Here is a 21,328-nt window from a genome sequence, read left to right on the forward strand (position 1 = left end):
CTTGTTTTGCTGGAGATACTTTTTTTTTAAAATCTCTTTTCTTTCTATCATTTTTCTTTTTCCCCTCTTATCTCTAGACTCAGTACATTTTTTGTTCAAATCCCTGCTTCCCATTTGAGGGGCCTGAAAACTGGTTTTTTCCATATTTTATACGATGCAGTCGAAATATTAAAACTAAAAAGTTTTTTTTTTTCACTATTTTCGATTGTATGAGAGTATTCGAGAAGGACGTACGATATTTATACGAACTCGATCATGCTACAGCTCATTTTGAGCTTAAAAAATTTCTAGTGGACGTTTCGAGCTCGATCTCACTGACATTTTAATGAAAATTGAATGAAATTTGTGAATAATTCGTAATTTATTCCTTCCACAGAGTCAAATCCAATTTGGGCAAAGTTCTGCACGGGACGAGTGGATTGTTCCACGATATGGCTCGAAACGCTTCAGGCTGTATGTGACCAACGCCGTTTTCCGTATCGCAAACCAAACGAGCAAGCGTAACTTTCGTTATTTCCTCGAATTGTTCTGAAAAGGAGTTGAACGAGCGACGATTAGTTTTTATTCGGTTTCGCTATTTCGTTCATTCACTTTGGACGATATTTGCATGGAAATAACGGATCCGTGGGAATCGCTCAACTCACCAGGCGTGAAGGAGTGTGAGAAGTTGGCGTTGTCGTAGAAATATCGGTCGCCTGCTCGAGTTCGATAAAATTGTTCTCGAAACAAACAAAAATTCGTTGGCCCCAAGCGACTTCCGGGCACGAGATTTTCCATGTATGCTCCGACCACCAAATCTATGTCGTCCACGTGAGCGTATTCGCGACGTAATCGTTCGATGTTCTGAAAAAAAAAAAAAAATCCCAAAAATATTGGGACTCTGGGAAATAGATTTCGAACGACTCGAACTCGTGCACGTAAAAACTTTGGAAAAACAACTGCAAAAATGCGATTGAAAGTTCTGGGTTAATTTTTTAAAATTCTTTTGTACTTCAACTTTAAAAGATTTACCTCCGGCGATATTTCCCCATCGAGATCACTGAAAGTCCGGGCCGGACGGAGGTTACAGAATCTGCGATAAGCGTTGTAACCCGGCATGCCGTGATCTCGACCTCTCTGAATATCAATGGAGGTCAAATCCATGCCGAAAGGGTTGCGAGAACGGAGCGCGAATTCTGTCACCTGTGAATCAACGTTCGCAGTTAGATCGATTGATGGAAAGTTGTGGGAGAAATTCTTCCGAAGTGAATTTTTATCCCGAAGACTGACGTTCGAATTCATCGAGTTTCGTTTTTATTTTTCGCAGCGAAAGTTCGCGCACCTGCTCAGTGACAACGGTGTCTTGCATTCCGACGTATTGTGCCACGAGACCTCTCAACAAGCCGGCGAAATTGTCGTTATTTTCTATGACGGACGGCCTGAAGTAATAATTTTCCAGCCTGAGAACGTCAACGATGTTTCGATCGAGGTCGCAAACGCTGTTGAGAAGCAGACGAATTTATTGACCGCTTCGTATCGCTCGCAGCAATTGTTTGATTGTAAATATTTTACAATTTCTTTAAACGTACCCGAGATTTCCTGCGACCATGGAGTGCAATGATCGATAAACTCCCGTCGTGAAACCGATTACCGTTGATGGGTCAACGTTCTCATTGTACTCGTTAGACATTGTCCTTTTGACTCGTTTCGAAGAATGACTGTTCGCTTCGCCTGTGCACGATAGAGACCAAATAACAAATGGAAGTTTGACGTCCTATGGACAGAACTTTTGCTTGACCCTCGATGGGTTTTAAAAACCTTACGAGTCAAACGGACGTTCAATTTTTTCAGTGGATCTCAAAAAATTAGTTTTTTTTAACACCGAAGCTCTTTTGCTGAGCGAATGAAAATGAATTTCTCGATAAAAACTCGTGATTCGAGCGAGAATTATCGCAAGTACATTGACACGATTGCAGAGCTGCTAATTGACTGTCACGACAATGTTTTATTGATTACCAAACAGCAGTGGCAGCCACTCGTTGTAAGTTATGTGCTGATATTCCGCGATGACGATTCGTCTCGCCTCTTGAAAATTTTTTTCATCGTTCCAGTGGGGATTCAATGCCCATAATGTCATTGCCACCCGATTGTGCTCTCTGACGAGAAGCGTGTGGAGGACGACCAGTTGGGGGTTCTGGTTCGTCCGAGGATCGCCTGCGACGATGTTTTTTGGTTAGTATAAAAAATTGAAGCGACAATAAACGTGAGATGACTGAATATATTTCGATTTTTTTTAGCCTCAGCAACGTCGAGTCGAATGACTTTCCTCTTGGCTTCTTACCGGAAACGTAACAAAAATCGTTCGGTGTCCACACGTCGCAAACGTCCGATTGGTTTCTCGATGTTGGCAGCCACCACCGACCTCGTCGATATTCAGCTTTCAATCGCCCACCAAAAAACGCCCGAAGCGTTTTCGACTCGGAATCGCTCACTCCGTACATTTGTGAGCAGTCGAGAAAGCTCGTAACTGCGTTCAGCTGCAAAAAATTTTTTCTTCTAATTATCCGTTCAATTTTCCTCCTACGAAGACTGAAAAATTATACTTGTCTGGCCGGTTGCAGTGTGCAAGTCTCGCTCGGAGCCGTCATCGATCGAACGAAGTTCATGCATCGCTGAGCAAATCGCGAATAAAAAGGATCGTGCGGCGATATCTCTATTGGAGCGCACGAATGATGCTGCAAAGATTTGTCAAGAACAGCTCTTCCACCGTCGGCACAGCACTCGATGCCCCCTTCGGCTAAATAAAGTCAAAAATCTATTTAAACCTCGCCAAATATCTGGAAAGCTCAGCAACACCAATCAACGATACAAACTATTCGAGATGCATTTCTATCTCGTATTGATCCAGCAACATTGACGACGATGGTTGAAAGTGTGATTCGAATCGAAATATTGACGAATCGCTCATGCGAAAGGAATCAGATTTTTCATTCGATCCAAAACACTAAGAAAATCCTTTTTTTTTTTTATGTAGAAGAAAGGATCCACGAAAAATCACAGAAAATCATCAAAAATGCACGTTTTTTGAAAACCCTTTTCGAGGTCGATGGGCTGAGTTGAAAAATCGTTTTTCGTATCAACCCTAAGATCGGAAATGTAACTTCAGTAACAAAAAATGAATTTTTTTAAGAGAAAAAATAAATTGGAAAAAACTTGAAATTTTTTGAAGAACCAGAGTCGCTGACTTTTCTCGATTTCTCGCAATTTCTGTCCCAATCGCCGAGAAAGCTCGTGAGTCTTCGAGACGACAAAATCTGCGACCCTTGGAGTGTGAATATCTCGACCGGAGAGCGTTAATGTTCTCACGGTTTTGACACGGTGCGGAGGATCGCCCCGAGTAATCAGAAGTGCGACCCTTTTTGTGGTACGGACTTACCCGTTTGGTCGGGAACTTGACGGGCCAAATCGTGAGCCACTACTTGACCCCATTGCATCACAACGAGACTTAATTCCGGGTCGTGTTTTTCTCCTCGTGTGATTAATCGCACGCTCAGCTCCCGAGGATTCGGTAACTCGGCCCCGGTCACACTAGTCGGCATCCCGTGGATTCCTACACCGAAAAATCAAATGAAATTAATCGTCGAGGGAAAAGCACTTCGAAAATGAGTCAGAATTAAGGTAGTTCTGTACTTTTGTTGAAATCTTAAGAACCTGCTGAAACTTAAATTTCAGCTAATTCAAATATGCCTTCATAGACCGACTGTCAAAATTTCGAATCGATTCACCATTTAGTTTTCGAAATATTCGCTATTAAAAATGCGTCATTGCGATGCCTACACCCAACTGGGTAACGCTTTGTTTACATTTTTTAATAAAGACGCTAAACGGATCTTACGACTTTAAAATAAAACTAGTCCTGTGTTCAGTACTATTGTGGGATTAATATTTAAAAAATGAAAAAGCATGTAAAAAAACAAACAAAAAAACAAAGCAGTACAATTTCAACGATGTATGGTACAAAAGTCTAAATAATTAGAAATTTATCAAATTTGGTTATAATGTTCTTCAACATCAAGTGCGAAAACACAATTTTTTTCAAAATTTTCTTCTGCTTAGTTATCGAATAATTACGCATTAAAGCAGATTTCTTATGCCCCGAATGTATACGACCTAATATATATGGAAACGCTATGCTTATACACGTGAATTTTAGTGATCAATTACTCGATAACTGTACAGAAGAAAAATCTTAAAAAATTTGTATTGTCAAATTTGGCACTAAAGAATATGTTCACCAAATTTTATAAAATTCTGACAATTTTGAAATTTTTTGTGTTTTTAGCATGGTTTAGCATGGCAACATTGTAAGCCTGGACCAAATATCTTAACAACAATCCTCTATCCCATAAAAGTATAGAAACCTCCGAGGAAATAGTCGCAAGATTTAAACAGTACGAATTAGAACAGTAAAAAGAAAATGAATATTTAAAAAATGGGAACTTTTGATCATCTAATTTCGGAAATATCGGCGAATGAACTGTGTTGATTTAAGGAGTTTCGGTACAAAAGTCTAAATATTAAGAAATTGATCAAACTTGGTGATAATGTTGTTCAACATCAAGTGCAAAAACACAATTTTTTCAAAATTTTCTTCTACTTAGTTATCGAGTAATTACGCATTAAAGCAGATTTCTTATGCCCGGAATGTATACCTATATATATGAAAACGCTATGCTTATACACGTGAACTTTAGTGATCAATTACTCGATAACTGTGTAGAAGAAAAATCTTAAAAAATTTGTATTGCCAAATTTGGCACTAAAGAATATGTTCACCAAATTTTATAAAATTCTAAACTTTTTGAAATTTTTTATGTTTTTAGCATGGTTTAGCATGGCAACATTGTATTGCCTGTACCGAAACTCCTTAACGTGAAGCGGAGGGCGCGTGGCCAGCTGTGACGACGTGGCAACAGTGTTCGGTGCGGCGACCTGCTGACAGGCGCAGTACAAGACAATATGAAAGCTTTTTTCTCAAATGTTCGGCCACCCTTTTCGATTGAATTGCCATTTGAACACTTTTTAACTTCTTTCGTGACGAATAAATAAGATTTCGGAAACACTGGCATTTTGAGCCTCGATGCCGGCGCTCAGCACCGGATAAGCATCGGATTTCATTGTACGCTCAAACTTTTAGCTCGTACGCGTACCTACGGAACTATCTTGAGAATAAAATTGAAAAAAATCGAAAAAAATGATGAGTTTTTTGACAATAAATCGAATCGAGATCATTTTCGTTACCATCCGAATAACGAGCTGGCAGAACTCTTCCGAGTGCAGAATTCGTTCGACCCCAAAAGGGACGAGCAATGTTGTTGCAAGAGCCATCGATATTTCTGTACTTAGCGGAGGGATTGCAGGCAAGATACACAGCCGGCCGACAAACGTTTTCATCCACCACGCGAAAATCTCGTTCCCGAAGAAAATGAACGTATCCGTCAGCCGTCATATTGTAACTGAAAAAAAAATCATTTTCATTAGAACCTCCAATCGCTTTTGGATCGTCGAACTAAAAAATTGCGGAGGAAAAATATTCTGATCTGAACGCACTCCTGTGCAAGAGTTTGCTGCAACAGTTTCGTCCCAAAAAGTGCCGATTCCGATTGCTCGTTTAACGTGACAACGTCGTTGCCAGACTTGCTATGGATGTAGTTGAGCATCGATGGCGTGTGCATGCGAGGACACAATCCTCTCGCCACCAAAGCTCTCGCTCGATCTTGGAAATTCTTTGCCAACTCGCGACCTTGGTTCACGTGAGTCTCTACAAACTTCTGGAGCGCTGACGTTCTGTCTTTAAAGGCAAATCGAAAGTAGGCATTTTGACTGACAAATCAGTAGAATCGGGCGCTCAAAAATCTACTTTCATATTATTTTATCTCAAGGCAAAATTCTTCTCTGAATTCCTGATGTTTTTAGGGGTGATTTTTAAATGAAAAACTGTTTCAGCTTTTTTCGTTTAATTTCGTTCACGATTCGTTCAAAGATACGCTCAAATTTTTGGAGCAAAAATTTCAACTTTATGTTCCACGGGCTCCAAACCGCTTCGAAGTTTTTTCTACACTTTTTTTTGAATCTTGAATATGCTTTGAAGATTTCAGAAAGAAAACTCACAGTTCAGGATTTATTCTACTCTCAAATTTGTCCTTGAAATAAAGTTTCTCGACAATGACACGACCTTGAGGAGTATTTTTGTGCTTTTCGTACTTGTTTGCCTGACTGGTCGCTGCTTTTCTATCATGTCCCTGTTCTCACAGTCCAAGCTGTCTTGACACGTCTTCGTCCTCGACGACGCATTCACAGACAAGTTAAAATCGAATTTGCTGCCACTTTCCTTCGTGGTGAACGAAAATCCAGGGTCCACGGAAATGTCCTTAAAAAAGATTTCCTGGAACGATCGAACTTTGTTAAATCCTTGGAAACTCGTGAGATTTTTCCATCACGACATTTTAACGTGGAATCGAAAACCCAAAAATTCGGTTTTTTGCCAGAGAACGAAACTCACCCTCTTCGATCGAGCGCTTTTCTGGAGGCTCGAACGATCTTCCACCTCGTTGCGATCACTCGGCAACGAAGTTCGCGATTTTTCAAAAATCTGCATTCGGTAGTCCGACGATCGAGCACCTTCTTTCCGAGCTTCGTTGGCCTCAGTTTCCAACGAACTTTCGACCTCGTCCGTCCCGTCGTTCGTTGATATTTCATCGAGATTCGCCTCCCCAGTATTTTCACAATTTCGACTTCTGCGATTTGGAATCGTCAAAATATTTTCTTTCCTCGGAGGTCGTTGTATCTGGACCTCAGGACCGTCCAACTCGATCTCAATCCTTCCACCGTTTCCATAAACTTCTGATTCGTCGTTTTGTCCAATCGAAAATCTGCAGACCAGAGTGAGTAGCAAAGCCACAGAAAACAGCAAGTGACCGACACGCATTTTGAAGTCTTTCGATCCAGTTGACGTTTGACTTATCGCATGATGAGCAGCGAGCAGTAGATTTGACTCGACTGAAATCGTCGTCAGGATTCGGGCACGATTTCACGAATTGTTTAATTACTCTTCGAGCTCGTATTTCGAAATTTCCGAGCTTGACGTTCGGACGGTCGAGCAAATAAATAACATTTTCTTTATTCGAGATAAAACAAAACATTTGACATTTTATTTAGTAAATCGTACAATAAGTTCCTGTGGACGAGGTTGTACGAAAACATCCGCTGCGATTGCGAGGGATCGGCCAACTGTTTATCGAGGCTTGTATGAAAAAGTTCATTAATCCTAAATAATACTGCACTTGTGTATAGATTCTGTAAGCGAAAAATATCAAGTACCGCTCGAATAATTGGATCAACAGAGTTCCGCAAGATCCGGAACGTCGCGAAACGAAAATGTTTGCTTTTTTCTCTTACTCGTTACTTCTTATAATAAACACTTCCATGTTGTTGGTAGTTCGAAGTTTCCAGCTGCTTCTCGAACGCGGGTGCGTAATCTTTCCACAGCGACAAATCCACTTCGGGCAAGTCTTGACAGCTTTTTATGGGGTTTCTGAAAATAAACAAAAAAAAATTCGAAGTTCTCTTTGTTTTTGAGCATCGAGAAAAGTGTGAATTCAGTATTCGTTTTTTGACTTTTCGAACGAATTGGTAAACCCACGATTCTGAAGGCAGCTCGAAAGCTCTGGCTTGCATGTTCCGAACGTTGTCGCCGTTGTCGCAGAACCATCTCGCCATAGTAGCTTTTCTGATCTCCTTCAATTGTTCTGTAAGAAGGGTGAAAAAATGGCAATAAAAAGCTCGAGCGGGTCAATGAAAACTGCATTTCCTGCACCATAAAGATAGGGGAGACATTCACCATCGCGAATTTACTTACCGGCAGTAAAAGCGACTTCGGGGTTCGAGGATTCGAACCAAAATCGATCACCCACTCGAGTGCGATAAAATTGCTCGTTTAAAATACACTGGAATGTTGGCCCCGAGAGAGTTCCTTGAACGAGAAGTTCCAGAGAGCCTCCGACCGTGAGATCAATGTCAGCGGGTGATTCGTAAAGTTGAGCGAGTTTCTCGATGTTCTGAATCCAAAAGATCGAATTTTCAATGATTTTATGAAGCATCGTTAAAAACGAGCACTTCGAATCTGAGATAATCTCGGTAACAATGGCTACTTCATTGTCTCGTACGTACTTTTCGTTCCATAACGTCTTCGAGCTCGTGCCAGCGCTCTGCTCGTGACATTCCGCAGTACTCTCGAAAATCGTTGTAACTCGCAAGCCCGTGATCCCGGTTTCTCTGAATGTCTATTGCCCGTAAATCACCGCCGAGAGGACTGCGACCCCGGAACAAAAACTTGGTGATCTGAAAGGTCGTAACAGCCTCGTTACATCGGCCATTATTTTCGCTATAAAATGCTGAAGTCGAGAGTTCCATTAATTCCGAGTTAGATCGCGCCCATAAATTTTCTTCATTTCCTCAAAAACTTCAGCCCCCACGGCGGACCAGACGGTAAAAACAATTGCATGGAAATAAAAACTTTGAAGATCGAATGATCCTCGAAAAGGAATGTCGAACCGCATCGTCTTGGGGGAGAAAAAACGACGCACCTCTTTGTCGTAGTACTCGTCCTGAGCCTGTTGGGGTTGCGTGGCCATTCCCCTCGTCAAATCGTCCATGTTGTTGTTGATTTCAATAATGCCAGGCCTCATGAACCAGTCGCTGAGTCTTAGGAAACTGTTACCTCGACGTGCTTCGTTTACGAGGCTGTTTCGAGAGGAAAAAACAGTGAATATTTTCTCCACCTTTTCAACGTGAAATAAATATGTGCATGGCAATATCTCACGACAAATATCCGGCTATGAGCGAGTGGAAGACCCGAAAAGCGGAGTTGGAATGTTCGTTGAGGACGCTCGGATTGACCGAGGGATCGTAATCGTCGACGTAGCCGTCGGTGGCGTAAATGATTTTGTGCTCCTCAGCATTTTTTTGGCCTGTCAAACATTGTTTCGTGTAATAGAAAGAAAACGTTTGGAACTCGATCGAACATTAGATCGGATGAGAATCCGTTTTTCTCTATTTACCAATGAAAATTGGCAGCCACTCGTAGTACGCGATTTGTTGGTTCGTCGCGATCAAAATTCTCCGGGTTTCTTGATAGAGTGTCTCGTCGCTCCAATGGGGGTTTATTTCGGCGAGCTTACCAGCCACTCGGTTGTGCTCTCGCATCAAAATTATTTGCAATACCGTGAGTTGAGTATTTTGATTAACGCGCTCGTCACCTGCAATGAGAACAAAAAGGCTGTAAAAATTCACGGAAATTTTACGATTAAATTGTCAGCTACGACGCACCAATTAAACAAAATATCCGTCGCTAATGATACCCAATTATGATATTGTTAATCAATCCTTCTCCTTGTCTCATTTATTATCGTAATTGCTATTGAAATTCGTAACTCCCAGTAGATTAATCATTCCATTGACAGTGCACGTTACACTAATGAGACTTGTTTACCTGCAGTGTAACAAACTTCTTGGCCAATATCGGGCGAGCACGAGGTCGTAGTATTCGAAGCTCTGGGCAACCACTCTCTATGATTTCTCACATCGACGTTCAAGCGGCCACCATACCAGCCACGGAGATTCTGTGCCGTTTGATCGGTCGAACCGTACACAACGGAGAGATCCAAATAGTGGGTCACGGTTGTCAGCTTCAATGAATCGGAGAGTTATGAAATATTTTGTCATTACCGGATCGATCTGATTGAATTTATTCTCTGCTTCCTCGACACCATTTTTTTCGAGTTTTTATACAAACGGAGCATTTTTTCGAGCTCTCTCAACATTTTTCCCCGCCAAATTCACTGGGAAATCTCTCATTTTTTAGTTTAGTTCCGCAACTTATTTTCACGTTCAAAAAAGTTTTTCGACGCGGTCGAATTATAGGAGAAACAAAAGAAATTTCTCGTCTTGAGAATTTCGAGTAACAATTTTTTCCGAACCTGCTCGGCGGGCCCCTGGCCATGCGAACATCCACTGTCAAGGTCAGTGGCCCCACGGGTGAACATGAGACATTGGATTCCATGGTAATCAGGATCGTTTTCCGGCACCATTATTGGCATGCATTGATCGTCGTGACGAAGTTCTGGCATCACTCTGCCCTCGTCGCAACACTGTCTCACGCCTGGTCCTGCGATCATTCGACGACAAAATTCAGTGCAAATTATTCTTTGAACTGAGCACTTGAGACTGGATACGAACAAAAATTTTATTTCGTTATTTTGTCAATGAAAAAAATCTTTCGGTCTCTCGATGTCGGTATCGAAAAATTCACGATTCGGTCATTCAAATAGAACAAAAAACGGTGGATTTTTCCTCCCTTTATCGCAAAAGTATCGTCGGAACTCCTTAACAAAGAAATGGATAAACGGAAGTTTTTTTTTCTTCGATTTTCTAACGAACTTACTTATTCTCATAAGGCCTGCGATGAGCGCCATATCATGAGCCATTATCTGACCGTACTGCATCGCAACCAGAGTCCATTTCCGATCAGGAATTTTCAGCTCAGGAAAAAGAGTAAAACTGAGGGTACGAGCGAACGGTAGTTCGTGGTTCGATTTCGAGAGTGCAGGCGCATGGATTCCTGAACATTTCGGAGGGGAAATTATTCGCTTCATGATAAACATTTTTTCAAGCATTTTTGCACTTCGTACTTTCTCGACTTGGAAAACAAACGGATTTTACTTTTAGTGTCATCGTTTTTCGAACTTTCTTTTTCTATTTTTCATGAGTCAAGTAACATTTGGTTCAAACGAATTCTTTTCGTAATTGTTCGAGCACCTCTCACCGTAGATTCAATTGAAAAGTCGTTCGCGTCACGAACGTTCGGGCAATTTTTCTGTTGAGTGATAAAATCCTGCGAATTTTTTTGCTTCGACTGCTCTCGTCTCTTTCTTCCTACCAATAAGTGCGACTAAGAATTCGAGGACGAAGAAACGATTTGTTACTTGCATAATCGAAGTTGTTGCGAACGTTTGCACACCGAAAATGAATGCAAAAAATTTGGTGTAATTTGCAATCTTATTCTCGCATAAAGGCTCGTTCGTACGAGCTGTTTTGTTGTGGAAAAATCATTATTTCGATTGTCCGAAAGGGGAAATTGATTGCTGAACCGCGATACGTTTAAAATTCAATTTTTCTAGATTTATTTCGTAGATCCCGAAGAAAAAAGTCGTAAAAATATAAATTGCGCGTTGCGATGGGGGAAAGTACGAAGAAAAAGAAAATAATGAAAGCGGTTACGGAACGAGAATATATTCGTAGATCTCACCATCCGAATATATCGCTGGTAAAAGTCTTCCGTAACGCGTTCCTGACATGCCCCACGTTGGGTTTCGTACGTTGTTGCACGAGCCGTCGATCGTTCGATATCGCGACTCGGGCTGACAATATCCAAGAAATATGTCACCGCAGGTTTCGTTCGAGGGAGATTGCTCCGGATTTAGTGGATAAATCCGCCGGCGAATGGAGTTTTCTACCCTGAAAAAGGCACGTCGATTTCGATATGAAAACAGTCGTAAAATCCAAAGGAAGCTGCTGCAATTCCATCAATTATTCCGTTTTTCAATCGCGTTCGACTTCGATCGCGCGATCACGAAAATTCCGAAAGCCACAAAAGCATTAAATTACGAAATGACGTACTGTGATTGGAGTTTGTAAGAAGGCGAAGGCACATCAGCGACTGAGCTGTGAATGATTTCCGACTGGAACTCGTTGCTGGAGATTTTGCCATTGAATTTGCCCATCATTGGGCACAGTGCAGCAATGGCATCGAAGCCCAATCCAAGCTTGCCGAACCCACTAGTGGCTTCTGCAAGAGAAATGCATTTTAAAAATCATGAAAAACTGCGTAATTGACGATAAAAAATAACAGAGTTTCGCCGTTAGCTGGTCACTCCGATCACGACGTTTCAACTCTCATGTGCCTGCGGGGTGTTGAGATAGGATTTATGGCTTCGCTCCCATCGGACAATTAAGTCAATTTTCTCGAGGGGAATCGATGGAGGAAGGGGTATTTAGATTCGAAATTCAAAGTGCTGCTGTTTGAGAAGCAATTAAGAGGCCTGAAGACTCTCGTTCGGGTCTTAACTTTCCGTATCAATATCCGCGATCTTTCATCATAAAACTGAAGAAGAAGTTGCAGTCAAGAATTCACTGTGCGTGTGTTCACGATCATGATAAGCCTGCAAATAATGAGTAAGAGAAACGAAGCCTCTCGACCGAGCGTCAAGAATTTTGGTCGAGAAAATTTTGCGGGAAATGAATCCCGCCCAGCATGAATTGTCATTGAATGTTTCATAAAGTGGGGCGCGGGAAAACGGCTGGAACGTTTGTGCACTTTTACTGCTCTTAGGCCTCGAGCCTCCGGTATGGCTGGTCGCCGTTCTAGGGTCCCGTGAGCGAGGGAGGACCTTTCACCACTTTCAAGACAACCGATAAATTCTGCCAGCATCCTAGCCCGACTTCTCGGGGCTCTGTGCGACAGATTACATCGACTCGCGTGCTGATGGCATGCACGTACTTTTTCTCGATGTATATAAATACGTTTATACATCGAGAGCGATGTGAACATAGACGAAATGGTAACATGCCTGGATCGAGTCCGTTTTAATGTTATATGAAATAAAAATCTCTCTCTCTCTACTTAGAAAAATGCTTGTACATGTTTTTTTAGCCTCGCGTTACGTATGCCCACTTTGTTGTGCCCGGGGAGTGGCGTAACCGCATGCTCTTGAACGTTTGTGCTGCTTGAATTGTTCTAATCAGATATGAAGCTTCGATAGCATTCTCGCTGGAGAATATCGATACGTGCAGAATCTTAAGTAGTTCATGTGATTCGAACAAACCTGAGAGCGACTATCGTTACAGTGAGAATACAGGACATTGGAACAAAACGATTTGTTGAACGAAAATTTGCTGGGAACAATCAATTTTTGATGGGTTGGCGGTCATAAATCTGGTTGATTGGACAGAATGAGAATAATCGAAGCTCAATTATTTTGTTTTAATAATTCGTACTTTTTATAGGCTCGCGTACGTTTTTTTGTTGCTCCAGTAACTATGGATTTAAATATTGTTTGATGAAGTCTAAACGCTGATCGTTCGTTTTATTTGATGAATAAATGGCAGCGATGAGGCCATCAACGGTCCATTGTTTCTAATGATTCGATATCTGCTGTTACTGACTCGGGATTGTGTGAAAAACGCATGTTTACTTTGAGCCAATTACGAATTGCTGAATAATATGGAAGCAATTAATTTATTTGCTTTACATAAATTCGATTTTGGTTATGAAATTTATTTTTAAGAGGATTCGTAGATTTATTATAACACGGATGGTGAAATTTTGAGAAATTTTTTTGTTTTTCACGTGTTTCGATAGTCTATACTTTTAAAAATAACATAATAAAATTTCAAATGAATATTTTAAATAATTCTTGTGCTACAGCCTTCCAAAGCCGCTCAGTCCCTTTTTTCTCAAAACTACATTTTTCAAATTCGCTGCAGTTGTAACTCGAAGACAAATCATCCGATCGTTTTGATTTGTTTTTTTTTTTTAGTTTTCGATTGTTTTTCCGGTTTTTCGATCGTATGAAAACTGTCAATTTGGCGGGCTAAAAATCATCGATTTTTCGAGCGAAATTCGACATTTTGTTTTCAAAACTCTGCCTATTTGGTAAATTTCAATTTTTCATCATAATCGAAGCTCATTCATTATTGATGCGAATAAACAAATCTTCCAAATTTGAAAAAATTCCATGCAATAGTTATCTTAGAAAGAATTCTCAAAAATCGGCTGTTTTTTCAGGCTGCTGTGACACTCGGTGGGCGCCTTAAACATTATTGCCGTGAATGATAATTCGAGAGAACGAATCGAGGTTGACCAATCGCCTCGTTAAAATGATGGCGTACTAGAGAAAAATGAAATGAACATTCCAGGTGTTTTGTCATTATGCACAGGTGGTAAATGTTTTCTACTAAAATCTAATCAGTCTGGCGTCTCGCAGTGATTGCCATCACGTCAGTTTCTCGTCCTTCCAAATGTCTTTGATAGGCAAATAATCGTTGGCAAGGAGACTGAGAAGAGAAAAATGGGAGTTTTCACGTGGGCGAAAGCGGCCACTGACGGCTCGTTTTCCGAGGTTTTGCTCGAATGCCCTCGAGGTGCCACGCTAATTTATGCTACTTTACATGAGCCTGGAGTGGCGCGAATTTCGCTACGCTATCAAATAAATGACTGGCAGTATTCTCAGTAAAAAACGTATTCGTAAACACCGTTTAAAGCAGGAAAGGCACGTTGAAAAAAACAACAGCGACGATTTATTACTGCTCGCGTCTCTTGCAATTTTTCGATCAGTACTTCAGAAATGAAAAACAACATTTTATGGCTATCAACTTGGAAGATTCGACAGGTCTGAATCAGCCGATCGCCGTCAATTCCCTCCGATTTTTCTCCCCCGCGCCAAGCGCGCGAAACGAACGGTCCCCGATTCCGCGTAACTCGGCGATACGAGAGCCACAAAAACGGCAAAAATGTCGTAATCCGCCATTCGAATGAGTTTCTATGAACGGAGTCAAGGTAAATGGCAAAAGAGCCGTTTGCACGTAATTTTTGAGAAGCTGTGGAACGGCCTGGACCAATCACCTGATTATTGTGAAACAACCGTGCTCCCTAAAGACCGCATATTTCGCTGTACTGTAAAACTGTGAATCCGGTTGCGTTCGAACGATATTGCGAGCACCCACGTCGCATGTTTTATATGACCAAGTGAAATCGGGAGATTATTTCGCGTCGAAATTCATTGGAGAGTCTCCGCTCTCGTATCAACGCCAGTGTTCATCGGCTCGTTCGAGAATCTGCCGACGAAAGTCGACGACCGTGGTGGCCGGAGTTCCACATGAATCGGATCTGGCATCACGAGCAATGCCGACCGAAGGGCTCGAGATTGAAATATGCTCGAGACTGTTCTGCGATTCTCCCCGCCGCACGCGCTCATTCCCCTGATACAGATCCATAAACGTTTTCCCAACGAGTTTACCCGGCTGCCGATGCAGTCTCTGTGCTCCTCCGTGCTCATTATCCACCTTTGTAGATTGCACACGTCGTCACAACGCGTATCTTTGTCTGTCTATTTATGTACACTCGCGCGAGATGGAACTCTCTCGCGGTGGAACCGGACCTGGGCGGATGGATAGAAAATCCTATCGCAATTATACACATAATCGTGCATAACGTAGCGGCGAACCAAAGTAATCATTCAGGTGGGAGAACCTAGATTCGTGTGAACCGGGATCGGACGAGACCGCTCTCTTCTCAGTGCACACTGAATATTCAATTTTCTTTGTCCAAACGAATTGCAGCTCTCAGAGCCAAAATATTTGGTTCGATGGACTGGAAAAGAAATGATTTTTCTGAGATACACAGCCGAGTAGTTTTCGGATGTTGAAACAGCGAAATCAATAAAGCTTTGGCGGGCAGCGGAATCGACTCGTGCGTTGAGATAAACTGGTCCGATTAACTCCAACGATTATTATCATTTTTCCATTTTTTTCGTTGAGATTTAAACCAACATTTTATTTGGCCTCTGTTGTGATCGATTTAGCAACGAGGAAGTTTTGTGATTTAGTTGAAAAAGAAATGATGAAAACGTTCTGCTCAACGAAATGGGTTTAGATTCGTGAATAAATCTTGATTCTCCGTGAGATCATTGGTGGAAATGGTGAACTGTTGAAATCTCGTTGTGATTCATCGGCCCTAGAAATAATATCGAGGATTGATACTTCGTTCTCAACGCTAAAGAGTTTCAACGTATTGTTTTCGTATCTGAATGAAGGACAGCTCGCGCGGCATAGGCGTTGGTATATTGCGACAGAAATTTCCAAGTTTCTCAACATCCCTCGAAGGGGGAAATTTCATAGGACCTTGATGGGTTTCTCCATCCGGATCTGTAAAGTTCACATTCCGTTTTGAGGTGTTAGCAAATTTGAATTACTCGGGATGTTATTTCGAAAATTTTTTTACGAATCGGGAGAGTTCGTAAACTCGAGCCTCCTCGAAATATTTTCAATCGCTGATAAATAATCATGCTTCAAAAAATTGGAGCAATAAGAAATCAATTGAAAATGAATTTTTAATTGATTTTTGATGAAAGAGGAAATGCTGCTCGATGTGTTTGATCGTTTCGATCCTTCCCAAGGATCGAATGAAACTTATTGTTAAAAAGCGTGTACGTTAAGGGGGTAACCGCGTCGAGAGGCTGTTTGACACTGATTTTTTTGGATTTTTTTTTGGTGGAAAGACTTCAGGTAGATCGTGCCCGAAGGATCGTATTTTATGGGTGAATTGGATCGATTTTTACTTCCTATAATTAAAGATATAATCACTTTAAATTAATGTCAGAGCTATCAACTCGAAATTGTAAATACATTTTTTCAGCTCATCTTTCAGCGAACGAAATTACGAGCCATTAATTAATCGGGGATCCATCCCTGACCGAACCCCAAATTTCATTCGTCCCTGCCGAAAATACTGTAGTTTTTTATGATAAAAATCGCATTAGAGAGCGCAAAGAGAAATGGATCAATAAAAAAGTGTTAATAAAAAAACAGAAGGCTATGACAAGAATGGGCCAAGCCAAAAAAAAACAAAATGCTGAAATAAGCAATTGTGTGATATACGAGTGCTCGTTACCAATTCCGTTCAATCTTTAAGGTAATAAATCTTTATTACCAGTAAGACAATCGTTATATACTTCATCATTATTGTGTACATTTTTTATAAACTTCGTAAGAAGCGTTCATTCGTTATTATCTTCATATTTAAACACATTTATCTCCATAGCTAATGAGACGACCCCCTTAAAAATTCGATAAGCGTGTCAGTCGACTAGCCATTTGAACTCTGTGTAAATTTCAAGACTTTCTTAAGAAAAAATCGTTTCGTACGTGAACTACTTTAATTAGAATTTAGTCAAACTCTGACATCATTTCATTCGTATTTCGAACAGTTACAGTGAATATTATTTTTTTGACTATAGAAAAAATCGGATTTTTTGAACCTCAGGTAGGCCACCTGTCGAACGTCGACGAATGAGAAGTGTGCAACTATCATTTTCTGCATTCGCCTGCGCACATGTTTTTTCTCCACCGAACGCGTTGGCTGAGGAGTCTGGTGTAGAGCTCTCGAGCGCTCCCGGGCTTCTCGACAGGTAAATTAATGAGTTTCCACTCGTTCATAAACGTCACGTCGTTTAACGTGTTCCATCATAAGCCCGTAGGTAAATTAAAAAAGGTTCTTAACTCGGTCGTTGTGGATCGAGTGTCGTTGAGAAAATTCCAAGTGCAAATACTTGAAACTCTTTTGAACAAGAGTACCGTTCGTCTCGAGAGCGTTTGCTCGTGTGATGTCTTTATGACGTTGCCATACGGAGCGCGCCCGGAGTCTGAAAAAAAGGCGAGAAAAACATGCGGAAAAAGGGAAGCTTTTCTCTTTCGTCATTATCGCCGTTTCTCGGGGATTGAATGCGAGAAATTCCACCGCAAATTGCCTCGTGACTAATCGTTCACATACTATTTATTCTGCGGTTAATCCACGACTGTATATCGTGCGTCTACGTTTTTTCGTTGGCCTCTCATTGCCTTACTTTCCGCGGCGGCGAACAATGTCGGTGTTTGCTCTGCCTTCGAGTTTCGTACTTTTACACTTTTTCGTTCGAGGTCGAACAATTTTGCTATTCGTGTGGCTGCGCCTGCGTTTTGAAAGCGAGTAAGAGGGATGACAGTTTTTAAGGCTCTCGAACCGACTCCCAGTGTTCTTATTCGTTATCCGGTTCCGTAGAAGAGCAGAAAAAATGATAAATCGAGGTCGTTGAATCCGCGATACTTTTCGCGTGTGAGTGCAAGCACTTTTGTGCATGTTTTTGTTACAATATTTTTCGCTTTCGTACTCGTTGTTCCAGCGATTTCTAACTTTTCCGGATTTTCGTCAGCTCGTTCTCGACTCTCATTTTCCTGTAAGTTATCGCAAGCACCCGCGATGTTTTCATTCGACGTCCCCGACCTCGGGATACTGACACATAAATTAGAAAATTCTTTGCGTGAGCCGTTCGCTAATTAATTTATATTTCTGATGCCGCAGAGCGGAAAATCAAGGCGGGAAATAGTTTCGTTGAACTCGGCTCGACGCCGCGGTCTTGCGATCCGCGGACCACCGATCGAAAATCCCCCGAAGAATAATCTCATTTCGAGGAAAGAACGTCGAACGAAATGGAACATTTTATGGAAGCGCAATTGGGAGATGCGGCTGCGAGTAAAACGCGCTCAATCTCAGCACGTTTTCATTCATAAGAATCGTTGAAAACCCGATAAAAGTGAGCGTTTGATTGACGCGTGAAAAAGTACCGCGATCGTTTGTGCGCCCGCGTCTGTGGGTGGAAAAACGAGCGAGCAGCAGCTGAGGAAAGAAGAAAAAAGCGTGGAAGGGGGCTCGCCGTGCGCGTCGGGCTCGGCGAGCCCCGGAGCCACTTATTCTCACTGTTAGATAAATGTTTTTATGCGCGCAGGAGGTTATTGCGCGGGAATGTATTTTCCTTGCCATAAATGCGTGTATCACGCGCTTGCATTTTAAACGTTGGGCGGTGCACGCTTCACGGACGAAAGTTAATCACGAGACCAATTTCTGGAATGCTCGCATCAAGCCACGGGGCACTGTGGATGATGGACTTTCGTCGTGCCCCGGGCGCGATAGTCACGTCGACATTTATGCGCGCGTGTGTGTCTTTTCGCGAGCTCACGTGCGCTCTTTTCCTCGCAAAACTATCCTGCGAGGCCTTGATCTCATTGGGATAACGTGAGACGTTAATTTCCCGGGTGCTTTTCAAACGAGCATCGTTCACCGTCGTTCATTGAAAAATTCTCCACGAAACTAAAATTTACATAAATCGTGTCACTTCGACGGGACTTTGAGCTCCATTTTATCTGCATTCGTAACGAACGCCACGACGCTTCGAAAGTTCAATTATAAACTCGAAGCATATTCGAGTCCCGATCGCTCTGAAAACTCTGCTTCTTCATATTCCGAGGCCTCAGGGACCCGCGGCTCACCCGAAATCTCAGCCCTCAAACGGTGCTAATCATTTCAGCAATATTTACCTTCGCAGAGACGCTGATTACCGTGCGGAGATAATTCCGGGTTGACGTACCAACTGCTCGACGTCCTTGCGAGTAAAACAACCGCGAGGATGTTGATCCCCGTGCTCAATCGAGGACTCATATTTCTGGAATGAAAAGTTTCGCATCAGCGTGTTTGTCTTGCGTGCGGTCAATCGATGCTCGATCATCAGGCATTCGCCAAAGTTTGATCGATCGTCGGACCGACCGTTTCGCAGGTAAATTTCATTAAGCGCGGAATCGTAATAGATCATTGATTATTATCGGATTCATCGGAGTGAAACGCCGAGCACGTCGCACTCGAGTGAATACCGTGGAGACTAGAGCAGACTCGTTACTCCCGTACGCAATTTCAGCGCGTGATTACCGGTACGAGTGCATTCGCGATTTGGGCCCAACACTCGGTTCGTGACTATTCAATAGCCGTGACTGCTTATCGCGGAATCTGTTATTAAAAATTCACCAGAACGATTAGAACGCAAATCATTCGATGCCGAATGAAACCATGCTTTCTCGCGCAGCGAGACTCGTCCAACTTCTCTCGCCATTTTTCTCACTTTTTTGACGCTTACTTCGCCAACGAAATCTCGTGAAACCGGAAATATTGGAAGACTAATGCTCGCCAATCACGTTTGCAGATTACTCGATTAAGCAAATGTCAGATTCGCGCCGGGGTCGCGCCGAATTCGTGGTTGTCTCGTAAGAATTTAGCGCGAAATTATCGAGCCAATTTCGCGAGGCGCGTTCGACGTTTTCGCTGTCCTTTTCCCGATTACTTTTCCTGCGAACGAACTTCGAGGCTCTCCATATTTCGGAAATGAGGCGACAAAAACGTTTTCATTTCATTCTTTCTTTTCATCTTCATTTCAATGATTTCTAGTGTACGAAACTCAATCACAGGTTTGCCACCGATTTACCAATTCGCTGTGAATCGAATAGTGGAAAAAGAAACACCGAAAAGCACGAGATCCCCAACGAAAACAAATTGGAAACACGAGAACTGAAAACACCGAAAATTCCTTACACCGACGCACTCCGAGGGCTGCTTCGATCCAATTTTTTTTCAGACCCTTTGCGGCCTCAAACTCGCCGAAAGTTTTTTACCTACCTTGGCGTCGACCCGGTATTAATCGCGTAATTGTTGGCAGCACGACTGAACAACTAGAATGCTCGTGGCAAGTTTATAAATGGGCGGGAGAAAGTACGGAGGGCGAACGAACGCGAACCCCACGCTCCCGAAAGCTCTATCAACAGGCCCAGCAGCACCAGTCTGACATTGAATCATTAGTTTTCCTCAAGAATCATTAGCTCCGGCAATAAAGTCGTCACTTGCTTCTGGAAACTTTTGCAAATCAGTGCCTCTGGCAGGTTCAATGAAACTTCTTTGGAATGTTTGATCGAGAGATCGCGATAAACGAGATGAAAATTGACATTGTCTTATCGGAGTGATAATTTTACCATTCGAACAAAAGCCGATGTGCACACTTCGTTTGCACTGCTTTGTGCACTCGTTTGTGTTTCTAATCGAGCAAAAAATGAATATGCAACGACCTAGCAGCCGGAAGGGTTTCAATTCTGAGCAGAAAAATTTAGATCGATTTTCGAGAGTTCATCGACGTCACAAAATTCTTTCGAATTTAATTTTTTTCACGTACATCGTATCGATGAATGGAAGCATCTTTTTAACTCCGATTTTTCATGAAGGGATCTTCGGTTCGAAGTTCCTATGTAGAAAAATTCCGATCAAGTTGAGGACTCTGCAGCAGGACTTTCGGTTCGCTTGACTTTGTAGAAATTTGTTAAGAGAGATGAAATTTTGACAAAGAACTTCTCGACACCGAAGCTACGTTTGGCTCCGGCCTTGTTTCCTTAAAAAGCACGAATTGTTGTCGGGCTTCCGTTCAAATAAACTACTCCGGAGAAAAAAGACTCGAGTGCACCAGATTTAGGCCACAAGTTGTTGGCAGCTTCGGATCTTATTGGAATTCCTGAAATTCAAGATTTCTCATTTAATATAGAGGTTGAAATGTGATAAAAATCGTAAAATCCAGTTCCCTGCTTGAATACTCACACACAAACACGTGCG

The 21,328-nt window shown here is 42.1% G+C and overlaps 2 protein-coding genes across 2 annotated transcripts; both read right to left on the reverse strand.

Annotated features, from left to right (window-relative positions):
* Nucleotides 1-21: 21 nt before the first annotated feature.
* LOC122405806 (peroxidase-like) lies at nt 22-7,041 on the reverse strand. Its single transcript, XM_043410791.1, has 13 exons — nt 6,542-7,041; nt 6,244-6,424; nt 5,590-5,830; nt 5,281-5,495; nt 3,416-3,589; nt 2,583-2,776; nt 2,321-2,516; nt 1,996-2,193; nt 1,569-1,710; nt 1,322-1,478; nt 1,012-1,182; nt 645-843; nt 22-528 (listed from the first exon to the last, which is right to left on the reverse strand). The coding sequence occupies exons 1-13, from the start codon at nt 6,965-6,967 to the stop codon at nt 362-364; spliced, it is 2,661 nt and encodes an 886-aa protein (XP_043266726.1). The 5' UTR covers nt 6,968-7,041; the 3' UTR covers nt 22-361.
* A 116-nt stretch (nt 7,042-7,157) lies between these two features.
* On the reverse strand, nt 7,158-20,383 carry LOC122405963 (peroxidase-like). The gene is made up of 14 exons (XM_043411063.1): nt 20,351-20,383; nt 19,225-19,349; nt 11,716-11,884; nt 11,345-11,553; nt 10,481-10,657; nt 10,017-10,204; nt 9,530-9,725; nt 9,099-9,296; nt 8,861-9,008; nt 8,625-8,781; nt 8,209-8,379; nt 7,898-8,096; nt 7,682-7,787; nt 7,158-7,573 (listed from the first exon to the last, which is right to left on the reverse strand). Exons 2-14 carry the CDS (start codon nt 19,343-19,345, stop codon nt 7,441-7,443), a joined length of 2,172 nt encoding a protein of 723 aa, XP_043266998.1. The 5' UTR covers nt 19,346-19,349; nt 20,351-20,383; the 3' UTR covers nt 7,158-7,440.
* Nucleotides 20,384-21,328: the final 945 nt, after the last annotated feature.

This window comes from Venturia canescens, chromosome 2 (assembly GCF_019457755.1).
Source record: "Venturia canescens isolate UGA chromosome 2, ASM1945775v1, whole genome shotgun sequence".
In the NCBI taxonomy this organism is placed as follows: Eukaryota; Metazoa; Arthropoda; class Insecta; order Hymenoptera; family Ichneumonidae; genus Venturia; species Venturia canescens.

Excerpts from the sequence above, each read along its gene's own strand:
- LOC122405806 (XM_043410791.1), bottom strand. The coding sequence starts at position 6,967 with ATGCGTGTCGGTCACTTGCTGTTTTCTGTGGCTTTGCTACTCACTCTG. Across the intron at positions 5,831-6,243 it reads GCGACCAGTCAGGCAAACAA|ACAGAACGTCAGCGCTCCAG; the intron begins GTACGAAAAGCA and ends TTGCCTTTAAAG. Across the intron at positions 1,183-1,321 it reads ACACCGTTGTCACTGAGCAG|GTGACAGAATTCGCGCTCCG; the intron begins GTGCGCGAACTT and ends GTTGATTCACAG.
- LOC122405963 (XM_043411063.1), bottom strand. The coding sequence starts at position 19,345 with ATGAGTCCTCGATTGAGCACGGGGATCAACATCCTCGCGGTTGTTTTA. Across the intron at positions 10,658-11,344 it reads ACCAGCGATATATTCGGATG|GAATCCATGCGCCTGCACTC; the intron begins GTGAGATCTACG and ends CGAAATGTTCAG. Across the intron at positions 9,726-10,016 it reads GCCAGGGGCCCGCCGAGCAG|CTGACAACCGTGACCCACTA; the intron begins GTTCGGAAAAAA and ends GATTCATTGAAG.